The 21,147-nt window shown below is 41.2% G+C and overlaps 1 protein-coding gene across 2 annotated transcripts in view; it reads right to left on the bottom strand.

The window, feature by feature from the left end:
* PANX2 (pannexin 2) overlaps positions 1-14,238 on the bottom strand; it is a 34,950-nt gene extending 20,712 nt beyond the window's left edge. Inside the window, exons 1-2 of one of the 2 annotated variants that reach the window (XM_073652118.1) lie at positions 13,918-14,238; positions 13,306-13,612 (exon numbers count right to left, since the gene is read on the bottom strand). In XM_073652118.1, coding sequence (XP_073508219.1) covers positions 13,306-13,531 — 226 coding nt within the window. In that variant the 5' untranslated portion in view covers positions 13,532-13,612; positions 13,918-14,238. Of the gene's footprint in view, positions 1-13,305; positions 13,613-13,917 lie in introns of those variants that run through there. The other variant, XM_073652119.1, reaches the window with a different exon arrangement.
* Between the last annotated feature and the right edge of the window lie 6,909 nt (positions 14,239-21,147).

The following is a 21,147-nucleotide window of genomic DNA, read 5'->3' on the forward strand; positions in this document are numbered from 1 at the left end:
TTTGTAGCTCTTGATGGTTTTTACAACTGCACTTGGGGACCCTTTCAAAGTTTGCCCAATTTTTCGGACTGACTGACCTTCATTTCTTAAAGTAATGATGGCCACTCGTTTTTCTTTACTTATCTGCTTTTTTCTTGTCATAATACAAATTCTAACAGTTTATTCAGTAGGACTATCAGCTGTGTATCCACTTGACTTCTGCACAACACAACTGATGGTCCCAACCCAATTTATAAGGCAAGAAATCCCACTTATTAAACCGGACAGGGCACACCTGTGAAGTGAAAACCATTTCCGGTGACTACCTCTTGAAGCTCATCAAGAGAATACCAAGAGTGTGCAAAGCAGTCATCAAAGCAAAAGGTGGCTACTTTGAAGAACCTAGAATATAAGACATATTTTCAGTTGTTTCACACTTTTTTGTTAAGTATATAATTCCACATGTGTTAATTCATAGTTTTGATGCCTTCAGTGTGAATGTACAATTTTCAAAGTCATGAAAATACAGAAAAATCTTTAAATGAGAAGGTGTGTCCAAACTTTTGGTCTGTACTGTATATTTATATATAGGGCCTTATGTATTTATAAGGTCTTTTATATACACGGCAGACAATGATTCTTCAGAAATACTTTCTCATCTTGTACACTGGTGTGCTGAATGAATAGTGAGTTACCTATTATCATATCTGGTCCCAAACATGAAAGGTGTTTTAATATATAGCACAGCTGGAGCCATTCTTCAAGGGAACCTGTCAGAAAAGGTTTCACCCTCAAGCCATTTATATGTCTGTGTAATTCACTAAAAGAAAACTATGTTGATATATATAATGTTGACCATATGATGCTTGAGGGCCATTTTCTTATACAGCCTCAACGGAAAACCTTTAGGCTGTTCTGAGCTTGTGAAGAGTGAAAAATGCATATTCAGTATTTCAGACTGCATACACTGCTCTCCTTCCCAATTCTCATCAGACCCATGCACCATGACAGCTATTCTTACTGGTTTAGACCGCTTGTATAGAACATTGGTAAGACGGTGACAAGAGTTTAGCTTCAATACATTTTGAATTATAATATCCTCACATAGCACTTTCCATTTCATTAGTCAGTGTGGACATTTCAGACATTCCTCTATTCCTGCAATACTTGAAATTTTATTATATAGGTTATAATATGTAAATTATACAGGCACGCCACCCAAACTTAATTGTAGAACATCAATTAAGGAAAATAGGGATAGAAAAGTGAGAGGTGACAGTATGGAGGGGTGAAGGGGAGTGGGTGAGGGGACTGTATGGGGAGAGAAAACTGTGGTGGTAGTATAGGGGTGAAAAGTATGAAGGGACAAAATATGGGGGGGGAATGTGCGGGGCGAAATATGTTTAAGGCCTGTATGGGGCGAGGGGAGTGAGAGGACAGTATGGGGGAGAAAAGTGTGAGGGAACAGTATGGGGGTGGAGTGTGATAGGCCAGTATGGGGGTAGGAATGTGTGAGGGAACAATAGGGGCAAAAATATGTGAGGGAACAGTATGGGGGGCATGTGTGGGTACAGTATGGAGAGTAGAGTGTGGGGTGGTGTGAATGAAAAGACTTCGTTTTTATATTAATTGTGTGATGTGTTTGAATTATATAAGACTTTGTGCCCTGGATTAAGAAGAATTTCTGCTGCGACATACAGATATCCAAGATGGTGATTGAAAGCTTCATATAACTCTGAGGAAAACAACGATGACTTTGCAAAAAAGTGAACTAGAGATGATGATGATGGCAGCCTGCCAGAATAGTCTTATGTGTGATGCTGATAAGTAATAGATGTAATGAATCTATGGTTTTGCATGATTGGGTGTAACCAATTGAGTAAGACTTAATGGATGAATTAGCCAATTAAGTGTATTTGCAGAGGGGCCTAAATTCTGGAAACTCTCTTAGAAAACCTATAAAAGTACATGCTTGACCCACCCACAGTGGGGGACTCTTGCTGAGCATCACCAGGTTGTGGTCTCCTATATTCCCTCCCGTCTCAATGCCTGGGCACACTGGCACCCCCAGCTGTATAAAGACTGGTCCCAACTCATGCTGCGGGCTTGACCTGCCTTGTTAATTGGGATCGACCCCTGATATGCAGATGGTGGGTTGACGGCAAACCTTGAGCTGAAGCTGGGGTAAGTACAGTTAACTAGACACACACCAATCTAGGAAGGGCATAGCCTGAAGAGTAGAGATCTCAGCCACATACATAAGTGTACTGAGAACCTTTCACTCTCTCCATAGCTTGGGAGGGGTTCCCACTTTTTCCCTCTGGTATCCTCTGGTGGGGCTGGTTGGTGGTTTGGTGCCGAGCACCCCCTCCGGCAAAGCTGGTAGTCTCTGGTTGTTGCTTCCCTCAGCGGGAGTAAAGTTGAAGACGTAGGAGTAGCCTGGGGCGGGGGAGCTGTGGGGTCAGGCTGTCTGCCAGTGCCCCCTGGTGGTGACAGATGGACCAGTGTGGGACCTTGTGCATGGGCTTGTGCAACTTCGAATGCGTGGAATGTCTGTTCATATAGTATGAGGAAGAATTACTTTGCTTGGTGGAACTTTTGTATGCATGACTGAGTGTGGTCTTAATTTTCCTCTCCTGAATGATAATAGAAGTAGCGTATGCATGCCTGCAAAGTATGATACGAGTCTTGATTGGCTAGTTGTAATAGTGCTATTCTTGGTAGCAGTGTTTGCGTTTTTCCTGTGCCACAGGAAAAATGTGGAAGGCTTCAAAGGGTTTTCAAGGGGGAAGCCCATGGAGGAAGTCTAGTTGCTCTGAAGTGATAGTTCAAGGGAGTGAAGCCCTTGAGTGGTAACACTAAAGCAGTAGTTCAAGGCAGTGAAGCACTTGGATGGTAATGCACGTAGCAGTTGCCCAGAGCCCTGTGAATATGGGAATTGCACAGAGCAAGAGATCCTCCAACAAGGAAGCAGAAAAATGGGTTTCTGCTATAGATATTGTAAAGTGTGCACACGGTGCTGAAGCCACAAAAGATTGCAAGCCAATGTTGGGTGCAGGAATGAATAGCACGTTGGATGAGCATGTGTGGGAAAAGTTCCTGACTAATTTTAAAAGATGGTTAGAAGACAACGACAAATTTGATCAAGCCACAATGTGGTATAAAGTGGCCCAGGGAATGACTATGACCAGACATAAAGAAAGAAACACTATGAAGGGAACAGAGTATGTGATTTGAGATAGAATTGAGTTACCCAAAGAACCACCCACCACTTCTGACAGTGTTGCATCTAAGGTCCCGACAGCACCACCTGTTATGAACTGCTACAAGCACTAAGGAAAGAAAGGAATACTGTCCCTACAATAGGACTAAGCTGATTCCCTACGATGCAGCGGGGAACCTATTCCTTGTGAACAGACCCGCGTAAGTCCTCGGCTAGTCTGAACGCAGACCTATAGATATAACGGAGGGGTCCCTACAAGAACTAAGGACTGGGATATAGTTGGACACCTCCTAGCAGAAATAGTAGCAGAGAAAAGACAAACAAACAAAAAGTACTAGTGGTCCTAACAGGAGGGTTCTAACAGTACCCCCTCTTCTATGAGGATCCTCCGGATCCTCCAGGCCCAGGTCTATCAGTAAACCTCCTGTTAAACGCTCTGATAAGTCTAGGAGCAGAGACATCATCCGCCTTTACCCAGGAGTTATCCTCGGGACCGAAACCTTTCCAAGCGACGAGATACTGCAATCTCCCTCTATGCCATCTAGAATTAAGAATGCGAGAAATTTCATATTCACCGTCTTTCACCACCGGAGGAACAGAGACAGTGGCGTCCCTATCCGAAACCTCAGCTTTTTTCAATAAGGAAACATGAAACACCGGATTAATCTTCCAGGAGGTGGGAACCTCCAACCTAACAGCAGATTGGTTAACTACCTGAAGTACTTTAAACGGCCCTACAAATTTCGGGCCCAATTTCTTAGAAGGAATCCTCAACCGCAGATTCTTAGAGGACAACCAAACCATGTCACCAACCGTAAACATAACCTCTTGACGTTTCCTGTCAAAGTACCTCTTAGATTTTTCGTTAGCCTCTTGAAGGTTACAACGTACATCAGTCCAAACTCTCTCCAAATCACCGGAAAAATTCTCCTCCTCCAGCACAGCCGATACCAATTTGGAGAATGACCCAAACGACGGATGTCTCCCAGTACAACAAAAAAAAGGAGAACACCCAGCAGAAAAGGATGTATGGTGTTAAGAGCAAATTCAGCAAGTGGCAGAAACTCAGACCACCCCTCTTGATTGTCAGCCACAAAACAACGCAAAAACTGTTCAACATCCTGGTTCTTTCTTTCTGTCTGTCCATTAGACTCAGGATGATATCCAGATGAAAATGACAAATGAACTCCCAACCTGTCACTAAAGGCACGCCAAAAAAGAGCCACGAACTGAGGTCCCCTATCGAAACAATGTCGGTAGGAACGCCATGGAGTCTGACAATTTCCTTAACAAAAGCCTTAGCGAGTGTCTTAGCGCAGGGCAGTTTGATGAAAGGAACCAAGTGACACATCTTGCTAAAACGGTCCACGACCACCCAGATGACAGTGAAACCCTCAGAGGCAGGAAGGTCAGTAATAAAATCCATAGCAAGATGCGTCCAAGGTGCACTAGGAACCTCCAGAGGGCAAAGCAACCCCGAAGCAGGAGCATGTGAAGACTTAGATCTAGCACACACAGTACATTGACGCACCCACTTAATGACTTCCTTCTGCCACCCAGGCCACCAAAAACTGTGACCTACAAGTCTCTTAGTCTCAGAAATTCCTGGATGACCTGCCAACTGAGACTCATGACACTCCACAAACAAATCTCTCCTAAAGTTCCTAGGCACAAACAACCTCCCTTGGGGAGTGTTAGAAGGGGCATCCTCCTGGGCTTTCAGAATCCCATCTTCCAAAACGGAGTCCAATGCTGCTATCACAACACCTTCCTGTAAAATGCTTTCTTCCTCCTCGGTACCAACCATGGGAGAAAAGCTGCGAGATAAAGCATCAGCTTTTACATTCTTGGTACCCGGGATGTAAGTAACAGAAAAATTAAACCGCGAAAAAAAAAGTGTCCACCTAGCCTGACGGGCATTCAAGCGCTTGGCAGCATCAAGATAGATCAGATTCTTATGATCAGTGAAAACCTGAATGGGAAATTTAGCACCTTCCAAGAGATGACGCCAATGTTCAAATGTGAGTTTAATAGCCAGCAATTCCCGATTACCAACATCGTAATTAAGTTCGGTCTCAGAAATTTTATTTGAAAAAAAGGCACAGGGATGTACTCCATCCTTGTTTTCCTGAGACAAAACAGCCCCGACCCCCACCGAAGAAGCATCAACCTCGACCAAAAAAGGCTTGGTCTCATCAAGCTGCATAAGGATGGGGGCAGAACTGAACCTCTCCTTGAGATACACAAAAGCTTCAATGGCCTCCGTAGTCCACTTAACCGTATTCGCACCTTTCCTGGAGAGATCGGTCAGCGGCTTAACAATTATAGAAAAATTCTTAATGAATTTTCTGTAATAATTGGCGAAACCCAAAAATCTCTGTATCAATTTCAAACCAATAGGCCTAGGCCATTCCTGCACCGCCTGAATCTTAACCGGGTCCATCTCAAAGCCCTCGCTGGAGATAATGTAGCCCAAAAAACTAATTCTCTGCACAGCGAACTCACATTTCTCCAGCTTAGCAAAAAGCGAATTGTCACTTAAAAACTGCGATACCTCACGTATGCTCTGCCAATGAGACTCCAGATCCGGCGAATAAATCAAAATGTCATCCAAATACACCACCACATTCTTACCAATCAACGGTCTTAGGATGTCATTAATAAGGTTCTGAAAAAACGCTGGTGCATTGGTAAGACCAAAAGGCATAACCAGATTCTCAAAATGACCCACCGGAGTGTTAAAAGCAGTTTTCCATTCATCACCTTCCTTCATACGTAACAAATTGTATGCCCCCCCACTAACTGGTTGAACAAGTCAGGAATTAATGGCAGTGGGTAGGAATTGCGTACGGTAATTTTATTAATTTCGCGAAAGTCCAGACATGGACGTAAACCGCCGTCCTTTGTTTTTACAAAAAAAAATCCAACAGCCACAGGCGACTTAGAAGGTCTAATGTGACCGGCGGCCAAGCTTGTCTGTATGTATTCCTCCAAGGACTTTCTCTCAGGGATAGTCAGATTAAATAAGCGACTCTTGGGAAGAGTAGCTCCAGGAACAAACTCAATGGTGCAATCATAGTCCCTATGAGGAGGCAAAACTTGCGACTCCTCCTCAGAAAATACCTTCCAAAAATCCTGAATAGGTACAGGTAACTCCCCTCTTTCCACAGCAGCAATTCGACCGTTACAACATTTATCATGACACTTAGGACTCCAAGTCTTAATTTCATGGGTAGACCAGTCCAGTACAGGATTGTGCAATTTTAACCAAGGTAACCCCAAAACCACTGGAGAAGGCAAATTATTTAATACCGCCAAATCCAAATTTTCTTGGTGAATACCATTAATGGTGAGGGAAAATTCAAAAACCTTGTGAGTAATACATTTCAAGGGAGAGCAATCAACAGCAACCACAGAAATAGGAGATGACAAAAGTTTGGATTCTAATTTAAATTTTTCCAAAAATCCCTTATCAATCACATTGAGTGTAGAACCACAAACCACAAATACCCGAAATTCAATCAACTCCTCCTGGAATGAGATACTCCTTTTGAGTTTAAACAAGCTATACGGGCGTATCTGACCTTTTTTTTTTTACTTTGTTCAAACGAAGCACACAGTTCTTAATAAAGTGGTCAGATTTACCGCAATAAAAACACAATCCCTTAGCAAACCTGCGGTCTTTTTCCTGAGAGTGGGGTGACATCGCCCCAATCTCCATCGGTTCTCCACCTTCCGAGCAGACCCTCTGAAAACTAGGAGCTGCCATAGCAGTAGATTTCTCCTCATTAATCCTAGCACGCAGTCTCCTGTCCACACGTATAGCTAATTGCATTGCCTCCTGCAAGGTTCCAGGTTTTGGGAAGGCAATCAGCAGATCCTTAACCCTTTCACCTAGACCAGCAAGAAACAGACATTTTAATGCTGAGTCATTCCATTCCACTTCGGCCAACCATCTTCTGAAGTATGTACAATAATTTTCCACATCACCTGATCCCTGCTTCAAACGTCTTAATTCCGTTTCAGCAGATGAGACTCGATCAGGATCATCATACAACAACCCCATAGCAGAAAAAAAATCTTCCACAGATCTAAAACACGGATCATTAGGTTGTAGAGAAAAGGCCCATCCCTGTGGTTCTTTACGCAAAAGTGACATTATAAACCCAATGTGCTGTGATTCATTCCCCAAGGATCTGGGTCTTAAACGAAAATATAATAAACAAGCGTTTTTAAAGGAAAAAAAATCTTGCTGTTTACCATAAAAAAAATCTGGCAGTCCTACCTTTGGTTCGACAAAATGCACTCCAGGACAGCTACTCACGTGTTGCTGGAACTCGGCCACCTCCAAAGACAGTCCCTGCAGGCGTTGAGCCAACTCCTGAACCGACACCATGCTGATATCTGGATTACTTTCCTTAGAGTGTTTTATTTTGGGCTGGACTTACTGTTATGAACTGCTACAAGCACTAAGGAAAGAAAGGAATACTGTCCCTACAATAGGACTAAGCTGATTCCCTACGATGCAGCGGGGAACCTGTTCCTTGTGAACAGACCCGCCTAAGTCCTCGGCTAGTCTGAACGCAGACCTATAGATATAAGGGAGGGGTCCCTACAAGAACTAAGGACTGGGATATAGTTGGACACCTCCTAGCAGAAATAGTAGCAGAGAAAAGACAAACAAACAAAAAGTACTAGTGGTCAAAAGACCAAGCAAAATACAGAGTTAGGTACAAGGCACCTGGCTAGCTTAAGAGTAAATGTAACACTGAAGTCCAGCAAGGCCAGAAGGGCAGAGCTGGATTAAATAGGCAGAAAGTCATGTGACCAACAAAATAGAAAAAGAACTAACAGGAGGGTTCTAACACCACCCCTGTACAATGGACCAGAAGGATGGGCATGCCCCAGATGTGGGGAACAGAACCCAGACTGGAGGGAGACATGTTTGGCCTGTGGAGGTCCCAGATCACATCCATCCGCCAAAATGTTTCCCTTAATAACTAAGGTCCATTTCGCTTCAGGCAGTGAGGACACTGAAATAAAAGAATATGATCAGTATCACCCATGGACCCCTAGTGAATTATTGGCAATGTGCAATACTCTGCCAGACCCTCGACTTGTTCCCACCACTTTCCTACGTAAGCTACAAAATATTCAGATTGTATTAGGGGTCACAGTATAAAGACTGTGTAGTGTTAGGGGGAGGCAGTATAGAATGTGGGCAGCGTGGGGAGACAGTATGCGAGCACAGCATGGAGTGGACAGTATGCAGAAAGGCAGGACTTTGAGGAGGGGATACAGTATAGAGACTGGGCAGTATAGTGGGGAGACAATGTGAGGGGACAGTGTGAAGAGGGGCTCAATATGGAAAGCGGGCAGTTTGATAGAGGGACACTTAAGATAGGGATAATTTGGTGGTTATAGCTAAAAGGGCATGCAGTGGCGGTTATAGTTCATAAGAGGGACAGTGTGAAGGTCACATTTTGTGCGGAGAGCACATTGAGGGGCAATTAAGAAGCATACTTTAAGGCAAATGAGGCCAACCCCATTAACTCATTCTGCAGCCTGCAATAGACAATATAATACAGTGGCTAAAGGAGGCAAACGGTGATACATTTTTAATGAAGCCCAATTGCAAATATCATTTAGACCCAATTCTATGCATTTAAGTAAGAAAAGAAATTGTCCCCAAAGATGGACAATCCCTTTAAGCTGTGTATAGGACTGAAGCGAACTGAAACTGATTCTTGCAAGAAAACCTAGATTCACCTCTCACATACACAAATAAACAATGTATACAAACAATATGCAACTGTACTATACAATTAATGAATATATTACTTCCAATGTAGCTATGCACATAACAAATGTGAGGGACTTGGTTTACAATTTTGATCAAAATTGTGTAATCCCACTCACATGTGACAAGGTGACCTCATTTAGAGTCCATAAATGCTACAAACTCACCTCGCCAAATATTTTACAACTGCTCAGGAGCAAGCAAATTGTAAATAATAACTAGCCAGTATAAGCATTAAAGGGGTGCTCTCAAGTTCAGAAATTAATAAAATTGTAAAGTGCTTTAAAAAACAAGCAACTTTGCAATTTACCTATTTAAAATCCCGTCTGTTCTCAAGAATGGAGGGATTTTAAATGTAATAGTGTATAGCACGTTGCTTAGGTTACAAGCCACCCTTGCAGTCTCAGAGTGGCTGGTTACCTAGGCAAGGAGCGCGCGACACAAGCAGGCTCTCTGCTTTACAGCCTGGTCGCACAACTATGAAGTTGGTCAAATGACTGGAACTGGCCAGCTTCTGTACTCTCTGCACTTCTACCCTACTGCAGAGGCTAAGCTGTGTCTGCTAGCAGTTTGGGAGGGTGCCCAGTATGGACCAACAAGTTGTTCAACATCTTTATCAATGATTTAGATGAAGGAATTGAGGGTAAACTGATTAAATTTGCTGATGACACAAAGCTAGGAGGGATAGCTAATACTAGAGAAGAGAGAGAGAGGATTCAAAAAGACCTAAATAAACTGGAGCAGTGGGCAGCAACTAACAGAATGGTTTTTAACAGGAAAAAATGCAAAGTCCTACATCTGGGCAATAAAAATGAAAAAAGCATATACAAAATGGGAGGAGTAGAGCTAAGCAACAGTACATGTGAAAAAGACTTAGGTATACTAATAGATCATAGACTAAACATGAGTCAACAGTGTGATGCAGCAGCAAAAAAGGCAAATACAATTCTGGGATGTATTAACAGAAGCATACAGTCTAGATCACACGAAGTCATTATCGGACTTTACTCCTCTTTGGTCAGACCTCATCTGGAATACTGTGTGCAGTTTTGGGCACCACATTTTAAAAAAAACATCAACAAACTGGAGCAAGTTCAGAGAAGAGCGACCAGAATGGTGACCGGTCTGCAAACCATGTCCTATGAGGAATGGTTGCAGGATTTGGGAATGTTTAGCTTGCAAAAAAGAAGACTGACAGGAGACTTAATAGCTGTCTACAAATATCTCAAGGGCTGTCACATTGTAGAAGGATCATCTTTATTCTCATTTGCACAAGGAAAGACTAGAAGTAATGGAATGAAACTGAATGGGAGGAGACACAGATTAGATATTAGAAAACATTTTTTGACAGTTAGGGTGATCAATGAGTGGAACAGGCTGCCACGAGAGGTGGTGAGTTCCCCTTCAATGGACGTCTTCAAACAGAGGCTGGACAGATATCTGTCTGAGATGATTTAGTGAATCCTGCTTTGAGCAGGGGGTTGGACCAGATGACCCAGGATGTCCCTTCCAACTCTACCATTCTATGATTCTATGACCAGCAGTGTCACCATACCACTAGTCCAAAGTGTCAGTCTTTAAACGCTGCTTGCCTGGCAAAGCAGGAAGCCGGGGGCTGAGAGAGGTGTAGATGTACTGTATCTTGAGAACACTCCTTTAATTGATGGGCTGCTTCATCCTTAGGTCGTATTAAAATTAACGCTGAAAACATTGGGCCAGTCCACATCACAAATGGGTGCATAAGTTGTTCGCCATTTTATGCACTATTTAATCCATAAAACAAACAAGAGTATTGCAAGTTGCTCTTATTTCCATTTAGCTTGAGTCATAAAAATGTCATTTGTCACTCAGTAAAGTCCAAGTGAAAAAATCCTCATGTGCATTTGTATGCTAACACCGGAAATTGTGCTGCTCATGTGCAACTTACCGGAAATACCTTTGTTTGAGCACAGCGTAATGTTCATTCTTTTTTTCTTCTTACTGGTTACCATATGACATTTTTATGACTCTTAGGCTACATCAAGGCAAACAGACGACAAACCACATGCGGACAACACACTGATTAATGTAAGTCAACGTGGTAGTGCACATGACAGACCATTAATTCGTAATGTCATCTCTTTTGCGAATGAGACTCCTATTTGCAATAATGCCCAATTGTACATAACTAGTGCACCTATTTGCGCTGCGGCAAAGCAAAAGGACCCTGTCTCGTCCATAATTTGTGTGAGTGAATGGCCTATTGTCTTAATATAGCCAAATACTGACAAGAAAAGTTGGTGTGACCATATCATAAAATTGCCCACATTACCATTGCCTTTATATATTGTAAATGTAGAAGAATAACAATAAACTATTAAGAAAAATATAATTTAGAAAATCCACATTGTAAGTCTAATACTTTTTTTGATAACATACTTTTTTTGTAATCAGGAAATAAATACTGAGTCTTACAAGATAATTTTTTATGAACACAGTACAATATTACAAGAAGTTGAAATCAAATTTGCATCTATATTGCTGAGGGGTTCTCTCCTGTTATGCTGTTATTATTCCTAGGTGCCGTCTACAAATACGTCTACCACAGAGGTGGTCATCCAGCTTTTCCACAATTATTGCATTTCAAACCTATGTTATAATATAAAGGAGAAGTGGTGGTTTCACAAGGCACATTGGTCTTGATGAGGAGTCGTGCTGAAGTCAGACACTCCTGATTCATTAAGAGGTGCATGCCTCTCTATGAATCTGACGTGTCTGAAAAGTGCACCTCACTACAAATCTTCCTCCACTTTATCGAAGCATGGAGAAAAAATGGCATAAAAACATCAAAAGTCACAAAATTGTTAAACAGCCTTGTGTTGAACCAAAATTTTGCAACTTCAAAGCATTTTACGCCAGAATTCTGGTCTAAAATCTTATATGAATTGGACCCAATCTTTTTTTTTTTTTTTTTAATAGAGCCCATAAAAGAGATATTTTAATAATGCTAGTGCCTATGGTGGAAGAAGGGGAGTGGATTATACTCTATGGAGGACTATGGAGAGCTTATTATGCTATATAGAGGACTAATGGATGTGCATTATACTATATGAAGGACTATGGGGCGCATTATACTATATGGAGGACTATGGGGCGCATTATACTATGTGGAGAACTATGAGGTGCGCATTATACTATATGGAGGACTATGGGGCGCATTATACTATGTGGAGAACTATGAGGTGCGCATTATACTATATGGAGGACTATGGGGCGCATTATACTATGTGGAGAACTATGAGGTGCACATTATACTATATGGAGGACTATGGGGTGCATTATACTATGTGGAGGACTATGGGTTGCATCCTATTAAAAGAGCAAAATGCTGCCTAATCATTGGGTGATTGGATTCTTTATGCTGAAACAAAAATCATTGTTCTCAGCAGCACATCACCAGTGAAAACTGCAGATATGCTACTGATAACATGATACTGTGTATTGACAGATTGATCTCCTAGTGATCGTTCTGTGCCCATCATTCTTCCTCAGCCGGTGTAAAGAGGCCGGGAAACAAGCGTTGAACGACTTCAATATTGTCAATAATGATCGTTTAACAGCCTGAACTCAGCGCATGTAAATACAACCAAAATGTTTCTGTGTGATGGTACAATATGTTAGCATTTGGGCACACTTTAAACTTTTGCCCAGAGACTCACTTTGTCCAAAACTGGCCCTGGCCTATTCATATCATGTATTAACAGTAGTAACTAGTGAACAGACTTAATTGTGCTCAAAATTAAGTGATACAAATTAACATAAAACAATAATAATCAGTAGAATTAAGTTCTGCTGGTTGTTATGGCCCTCCACAACAGTAACAGTCTAACAGTCTTTTGTGGCCCCTTAGGAAAATTAATTGCCCACCCCTGGCCTAGAAGGTTTACAAAGTTGATGCATCTTTGGATTCACCTCTAAGGATGTGCAAGCATAATTATAATCTAATAACATTAAACAATTTATTCTAAACCTTTGTTTCCCATGAATAATAATCACAACCCCATATCTGTCACTGTCCCATCCATGTGCCATCCACATACAGAAAGAAATTCATCCAGTCGCAATCACAAAATTGAAAATCAATGGAAAATGACAAATGGAGTATGGTGGGGATTTTTTTTAACTTATGAGATGGACTACTATATTGGATTGACATTTTTAAACAATACATTGTGTTTTAGAAAAATGGACTTAAAATATCAAGGATTTAGAATTGTCATCTAACAACAAACAGTCTGCATCAGTGACATCACATCTGACTTACCAGCAAAGTTTTTTGTGAAGACCAAGGTTACAAGGAGTATGGGGATAAGAACTGTGCCAATGGTAACCACTCGGTCAAAGGGCAGTTCCAATTTCAGCTGGACCATGAGAGCTGCTAAAGATCCAGCTTTATCATCTTGTTGCCCCGGCAGGATCAATTCTTTCAGTTTCTCTCCAGCAAGCAAAGCAGTAGCCATGTCTGGATGGTTATCGATGATATGTTGCATAAGCGTTTGTGATTTCTTCTTTGCTTTTATGTGTCGTCACCAGCTACTGAAGTAACTGCCGTTGGTTCCGAGAATTCAAGTCTGTGAGAAAATACATGTGGAACATGAAAATGTACCCGTCCACACTTGTTTAACTTGACAAACATATGCAATGGATGAATAGGAAATTTTATCCTGCCATCCATTATCCATTTATATTGTGCATATGGGTGCTTCTAGTGCTAAATAAAAATGAGGAAAGGCAAAATATAAAAAAAGCATACATTGTAATTAGGATTTTAGGCATTAGAAGCAACATCTGCATTTCACTGCAGTGCGATGGTGCTAAATAATTGACAGAATTCTTTTATGAATATACGTACATGTGCGGATATTTTTATATTTACCTGCTGGATATCCCCTGAGTTTCAGAAAGGTGATGTGCAGGAGAGCTGCCATCTACAGATTTCAGGCAGACTGAAAACTTACATTGCATGTCCCTGCAAGCCGGCAAATGTTCAAATGAGGATGAGTAAAGTGAGATTGTCATTCGCCTCGAAAGCGGTCCCTAATGCTACGAGATAGCTGGAATTTTCTGATGTGCAATCTCAGTGCTTCCTGATTACATAGTGAACGGCATTTCTCATGGATGGAGGATTGGTAGATTGGCCATATGAACAGAGAAGAAAAGACACATAGCACTTCCATTTACTGCAGGCTCCAGAAAAGGAGGTGGGGTCTCTTGCTGTGGTGAAGCATTACAAGCTTCACTGCTCTATGCCACAATATGTGTTCTCTCTTCCTCCCAGGGACAGAATCAGATAAGCTTTTTCATTACGATTACTTAGATTTTCCCTTTTTTTTTTTTCATTCCTAATGTCTACAGTAAATTTTAAAGCAGGCATCTAGTGCTCGTCCAATGCAGTTCTGTGATTTTTATGTAATTATCTATGTAGTAAAGTGTATCTATGCTTATTGGAAAACACTCAGAAAAGGGTCTTAGTGTTAAAAATCTATTAATAACACTAATATGATATAACTTTCGGTAATGTAGTATTTTTTTTGTCTATGTATGACCCTGTATTGCACTTGAAAAGGAACATCTAAATAATTTACAGCATGTGAAACAAGTGCTGCAATCAACTCGAATTTGCAGACCTGTCCTTGAGACACTGCTGAGAGTGGATAGGAAACCAACTGTACAATGTCATGGTGCATGAAGCCTTAGGCTATGTGCCCACGTTGCATTTATGAAGCAGAAAATTTCTGCTGCATAAATGCAAGTCCTCTCCCGGAAAAACGCATGCGGAATTCTGCACGCGTTTATCGCGCATTTTTCGCGCGTTTATCACGCGTTTTCCACATGCGGAATTGCCTTGCGTTTTTTATGCATTGGACAAAGGCAATTCCGCTTGCGGAAACGCAAAATTAAATGACATGCTGCGGATTTTTGAACGCGGCATAAACGCTGCGGAAAAATCCGCAGCATGTGCATAGAACTTGCGGAATCCCATTGGGGACCATGGGGTGCGGATATACATGTGTTTTTCAAGCGTTTACGCTGCGGAAATTCCGCAGCATATACGCTTGAAAAATGCTACGTGGGCACACAGCCTTAGGCTATGTGCCCACGTAGCAGATTTGATGCAGAGCATTTTTGCCTCTCTCTGGCAGAAAAAAAACGCATGCAGATTTAAATGCGTTTTTTCTGCCAGAGAGAAGCGTTTTTACATGCGTTTTCGCATGCGTTTTTTTCAAGCAGTTTTCCAAGCGATTTTAGCATCACTTGGAAAAGTGCTTGACAACTTGTTCACACTACAAAGAAATTAGCTAATCAAGCAAAAATACCAACTGTTTATGTGTCAATTACAAATATAAACCTAAAAATAGACACATCAACCAATGAATAATAAATGATTGAATTTTATTAAATAATCAAGTTTAAAAACCAGATATGGCAGTACGGGAAAGGGAATAAAAACAGAATCCGAAAAAACACAGGGGTATACAAAGACTGGCCACATCCATATAGGTTGTAATAACGCCTGATGGATGGTAGTAGTGGCAGTATATATATGAAAGTGATAAAACAGTAGATAATAATATGTTAACAAGATGAAATATACATAAATAAATAAATAAAGTGCACAGTGTAAATTTAATTCATTCAAATACTCTAATAATATATATAGCCCTTAATCATTCAATGATTATATGACCGATTATCATTTTTACATATATATACCTTCATATACTGCCATCTATTATGCATATTATATTTATTAAATCATATTATGTCATTGAATGATTAAGGGCTATATATATTATTAGAGTATTTGAATGAATTAAATTTACACTGTGCACTTTATTTATTTATGTATATTTCATCCTATTAACATATTATTATCTACTGTTTTATCACTTTCATATATATACTACCACTACTACCATCCATCAGGCGTTATTACAACCTATATGGATGTGGCCAGTCTTTGTATACCCCTGTGTTTTTTCTGATTCTGTTTTTATTCCCTTTCCCGTACTGCCATATCTGGTTTTTAAACTTAATTATTTAATAAAATTCAATCATTTATTATTCATTGGTTGATGCGTCTATTTTTAGTTTTAAACTTGTTCACATTATATAAATCCATGCAACCGGCATGGATTTATATAGTGTGACCAAGTAATAGTTAAAAAAAAGAATAAGAATGGTAAAAAAAAAAAAAAAAAAAAAAAAAGATTATACTCACCTTCCGGTGTCTTCTCGGTGTCATCTCTGCTGTGTCCGGTCTCTTGCACTGCTTGCGGTGGTGTGAAGGACCTGCGGTGACGTCATTGAGTCATGTGATGGGTCACATGACTCAGTGACGTCATGGCAGGTCCTTCACAACAGCGCGAACATTGCAAGAGACGGCGTGGACAAAACACCGGGAGGACATCGGAAGGTGAGTATAAACTTTATATTTTATTTTAAATTCTTATTTTTACAGATTGTATGGTACCCAAGTCTGGATGAGACTCTCCTCTCCTCCAGACTTGGGTACCATCCGCACATTAGAATGCACCAATTACGCAAGTACAGATGCAGTCTTGCGGAATTGGCGCGTTCTAATGCAAGTCAATGGCGGTGATTACGCTGCGTGTCCGCAAAATTAATGGACATGCTGCATATTTTTGAGCGCATCATAAACGCTGCGGAAAAATATGCAGCATGGGCATTGAAAGTGCGAAATTGCATTGGAGACCATGGGGGAAGGTTTACCAAGCGTTTTCCAAGCGTTTACGCTGCGGAAATTCCGCAGCGTAAACGCTTGAAAAATGCATCGTGGGAACACAGCCTTAGGCTTAGTGCCCACGATGCAGAAATGAAGCAGAAATTTTCCTGAGCATTTCTGCATCTCCTTGGCAGAAAAACGCATGCGTTTTTTGCATGCGTTTTTGCCATGCGTTTTTCCAATGCATTGTATAGGCAAATACGCATGCAGAAACGCACAACAATTGGTCATGTCCGTATTTTTTCTGCGAGTAAAATCTGCGTAGAAAAAATACGGACCATGTGCACAGAACTTGCAGAATGTCATAGGAAGTCATGGGATAAGGTATTCTGGAGCATTTACGCGATGCAAATACGCACCAAAAACGCATCGTGGTCACACAGCCTTAGCCTACAAAAATAAATCTTGATGTCTTACTGCCAAAATGACAGAAACTTGTCATTTTATAGAGCAGGTAAGTTCTATGCATCTATGCAGTTGTGTTATCACCTGTTTACTTTACTAATGCATCACAATCTAGCGCTATTTTCACACGTTGCGTTTTTTACTTCGTTTTTTTTTTTTGCAGCAAAACCTGCTGTCTTGGCAGTGAAGAATCTGCCTCAAAAAAGCAGGTTTTTCTGAGCTATTGCTGCATTTTTTGTGCTTTTTTTTACAGCGTTTTTATCATGGTACATTTGTATCTTGTGCACGCTGATAACGTTTAGTGCAAAAAAAAAAAAACCTAATTCAACTTCCTCAGGTTTTGGCACCAAAAACGCAGCAAAACCTGATACCTGCATTTTTCAATGTTTTTTCCACTACCCATTGCTTTCAATGGGTGAAAACCGCTGACAAAATGCTGAAAGGAGTGACGGGCTGCATTTTGCAAAAACCAAGGTATTTCACAAAATACTGAGGAAAAAAAAACAAGCTGTGTGCATGAAATTTCTGAAATCTCATAGACTTTGCTGGTACTGTAAAACGCAAATAAAAATTTGCATAAAAAATGTGTGAACATAGCCTTATTAAATGAAACACCAATAAAACCAACCAGATGCAAGCTAAATAGACTATTAAAAATATTTAAAAATTATTAAAAATATTGAGGCATTGCCGGTGTGAAACTCCAGCCCCAAACTTCTTGCCCAGAGCCCCGGATCTCCTGCAACTGCCGCATTTAACTGTGTCAGAGTCAACATGACATCAACACAGTTCAATCCCACTAGAGGCCTGCAATTTACAATGTCAGCGTACCCACACAGGCAGTGCAATGATGTAATTGCATCGCACCACCTCTGTAATCCCGCCATAGAAGTCAGAAGAGAAGATGTAGGCTGCAGTACCAGGAATTAGTATTAGGCTATGTGCCCACGATGCAGAAATGAAGCAGAAAATTTCTGCAGCATTTCTGCATCTCCCTGGCAGAAAAAAACGCATGCAGATTGTGCATGCGTTTTTCCTGCAGAATACATGCGGATCCACATGCGGGTTCACATGCGTTTCCGCATGCAGATTGACAAGTACTTTCCAGGCGATAGCATCACTTGGAAAGTGCTTGACAACTAGGTCACACTGTATAAATCCATGCAAACAGCATGGATTTATACAGTGTGAACCGTAAAAATGAAAACAAATAAAGCTATACTCACCCCCGAGGCCCCGGCGTGGCTGCAGCGCTGCTTCCTGGCTGGTTCCCGGCTGCCGGCATATCGCGAGACAGAGCGGTGAAGGGCCTGCGGTCACATGACTGTGACGTCACCGCAGGTCCTTCAGCGCTGCTGGCATTCAGAGAGAAGACGCCGGACAGGTGAGTATAAACTTTATTTGTTATTTTATTCTTTTTTTACAGGTACAATGGTACCCAGGTCTGGATGAGAGTCTCCTCTCCTCCAGAACTGGGTACCATCCGCACATAGAGACGCATAGAAGCCGCTTGTACAAATGTACAGTCGCGGTTTCTATGCGTCTCAATGCAAGTCAATGGCGGGAGTTCCGCTGCGCTTCCGCAAAATTAAATGACATGCTGCGGATTTTTGTACGTAGCATAAACGCTGCGGAAAAATCCGCAGCATGTGCATAGAACATGCGGAATCCCCTTGGGGACCATGGGGTGCGGATTACCTAGCGTTTTACAAGCGTTTCCGCTGCGGAAATTCCGCAGCATAAACGCTTGAAAAACGCTACGTGGGCACACAACCTTAGGTAAGTAATAATAATAATCTTTTTTTATTTATATAGCACCAACATATGCTGCAGCGCTTTACAATTCAGACAATTTACAGACATTATCAGCACTGTCCCCATTGGGGCTCACAATCTACATTCCCTATCAGTATGTCTTTTGAAGTGTAGTAGGAAACCAGAGAACCCAGGGTAAACCCACGCAAACACAGGGAGAACATACAAACTCCTTGCAGATGTTGTCGTTGGTGGGATTTGACCCCAGGACCCCAGTGCTGCAAGGCTGCAATGCTAACCACTCAGCCACCATGTTGCTAGTATAATTTTATTTTTATTTTTAATTTTATTATCTGGTTGTGGAGGCCAAAATACTATAAAAATGTAGAAGTGGGGGCCATAATAAAGTATATACGAGGTTGTGTGGGCCATCATACTATATATAAGGAGCTGTGGAGGCCATAATACAGTGAATAAGGGGCTGTGAGGCCATAATAAATAAAGTATATAGAAGGCTGAGGGGGACATAATACAGTGTATAAGGGACTGTGGGAGCCATAATACAGGATATATGGAGCTGTGGAGGCCATTATACATTATATAGGGAGCAGTGGGGGCCTTCATATAGTATATAGGGAGCTGTGGGGGCCATAATGCAATGTATACGGAGCTGTGAGGGCCATAATACAGTATATAAACGGGCTGTGGGGCCATAATTCAGTATATAAGAGGCTGTTGGGGCCATCATAAAGTATATAGGGAGCTATGGGGACCATCATACAGTGTATAGGGAGCTATGAAGGCCATCCTACTATATAAAAGGAGCTGTGGGGGCCATCATCCTATATATAAGGAGCTGTGGCACCATCATACAGTGTACAGAGAGCTGTGGGGACCATCATACAGTGTATAGGGAGCTGTGGGACCATCATATAGTGTATAGGGAGCTGTGGAAACCATCACACAGTATATAGGGAGCTGTGGGGGGCATCATACAGTGTACAGCAAACTGTCGGACAATTATACAGTCTATAGGGGGCATTTAGGACATTAATTGTTTCAAATTGGTGCATCATTAGTTTTGATTGGGGGTTTTAGTAGGCATTATTACTTTTTTTGGAGCATTGTAACTTTAAGGGGATACTCAATGGTGTTTGCTGCTTGAAAGGGGCACTTAGGTTGTTATAACCTTCAAAGAAGCATATTGGGCAATCTTGCTTGCTACTTAGTACAGTGAGGGCATTACTACTTTCTTTGGGACACTATAATTTTTAGTGCCCCCCACTATCTGGCACACTGTCTTTGTATTGGTGGAAGGGGAATATTTTTGAAGTATTGGGGTTACTGTTCCAGGCCAGAAGAGCAGGCAGGATGAGAAGTTTTTGCAGGTTGGGAATAGATGGGAATTAGTGAAGAGCGAGTATATTCTGTTAACCCTTACAGGCATACCTCACCTGTATTAAAGCTGTCAAACAGTCGCAAATCATGTGCACTGCGTGACTCAAACATAACACCCAAGCACGCTGAAGATACTCGGAAAGCACCCGAGCATGCTCGTAAATCTCTAATGGGGATGGTTCTGTAAATGTGAGAAGTCAAATGTGTCTTTGTTATAGACTCTGCAAACGAGTCGTGGCTGGAAGAAGTTGTCATGTCGGTCTGGGCCAGGTAGAAAAGACGGGAAAAGTAAATGAATCCATCAGAAAGAACATCAGCTGTAAGTCACTATACTATATATATCTGTAATGTAATCTCTGTAATATGGTTGGCAGGACTGGTATCGACCACTACATGGTAACCGTTTGGTGGTAATATCAGTCTTTTTAGCAGCGTTTTTTTTCTTTAGCAAAAGGAAAATGAAATACTGAACAAGTGAGGCTAAAAGAGAGGACACCTGGAAAAGAATCAAAAAGTACCCTGCATGATCATTACATAATAATTATATAACCTGCGTAATCATTTCATACCCTAAAGGTATACTACATGAATGGTAATCATAAGAGATAATCATAAAGAAAACTAGATAGCAAACAGAGTCGAAATAACAAAGGTAAAATATTCAGTAATTATGGGAAGTATGTTGTGGGACAAATTAACATGACAAAAGAGATCTAAGAACCAAATTCGCAACTGATGAACAGAAACTGTATATAAACTAAATAATAAGCATAGCTATATTATATCACTCCATTGTTGAGT

This window comes from Phyllobates terribilis, unplaced genomic scaffold, assembly GCF_046119375.1.
Source record: "Phyllobates terribilis strain yellow unplaced genomic scaffold, ASM4611937v1 Scaffold_11__3_contigs__length_659146591, whole genome shotgun sequence".
NCBI lineage: Eukaryota > Metazoa > Chordata > Amphibia > Anura > Dendrobatidae > Phyllobates > Phyllobates terribilis.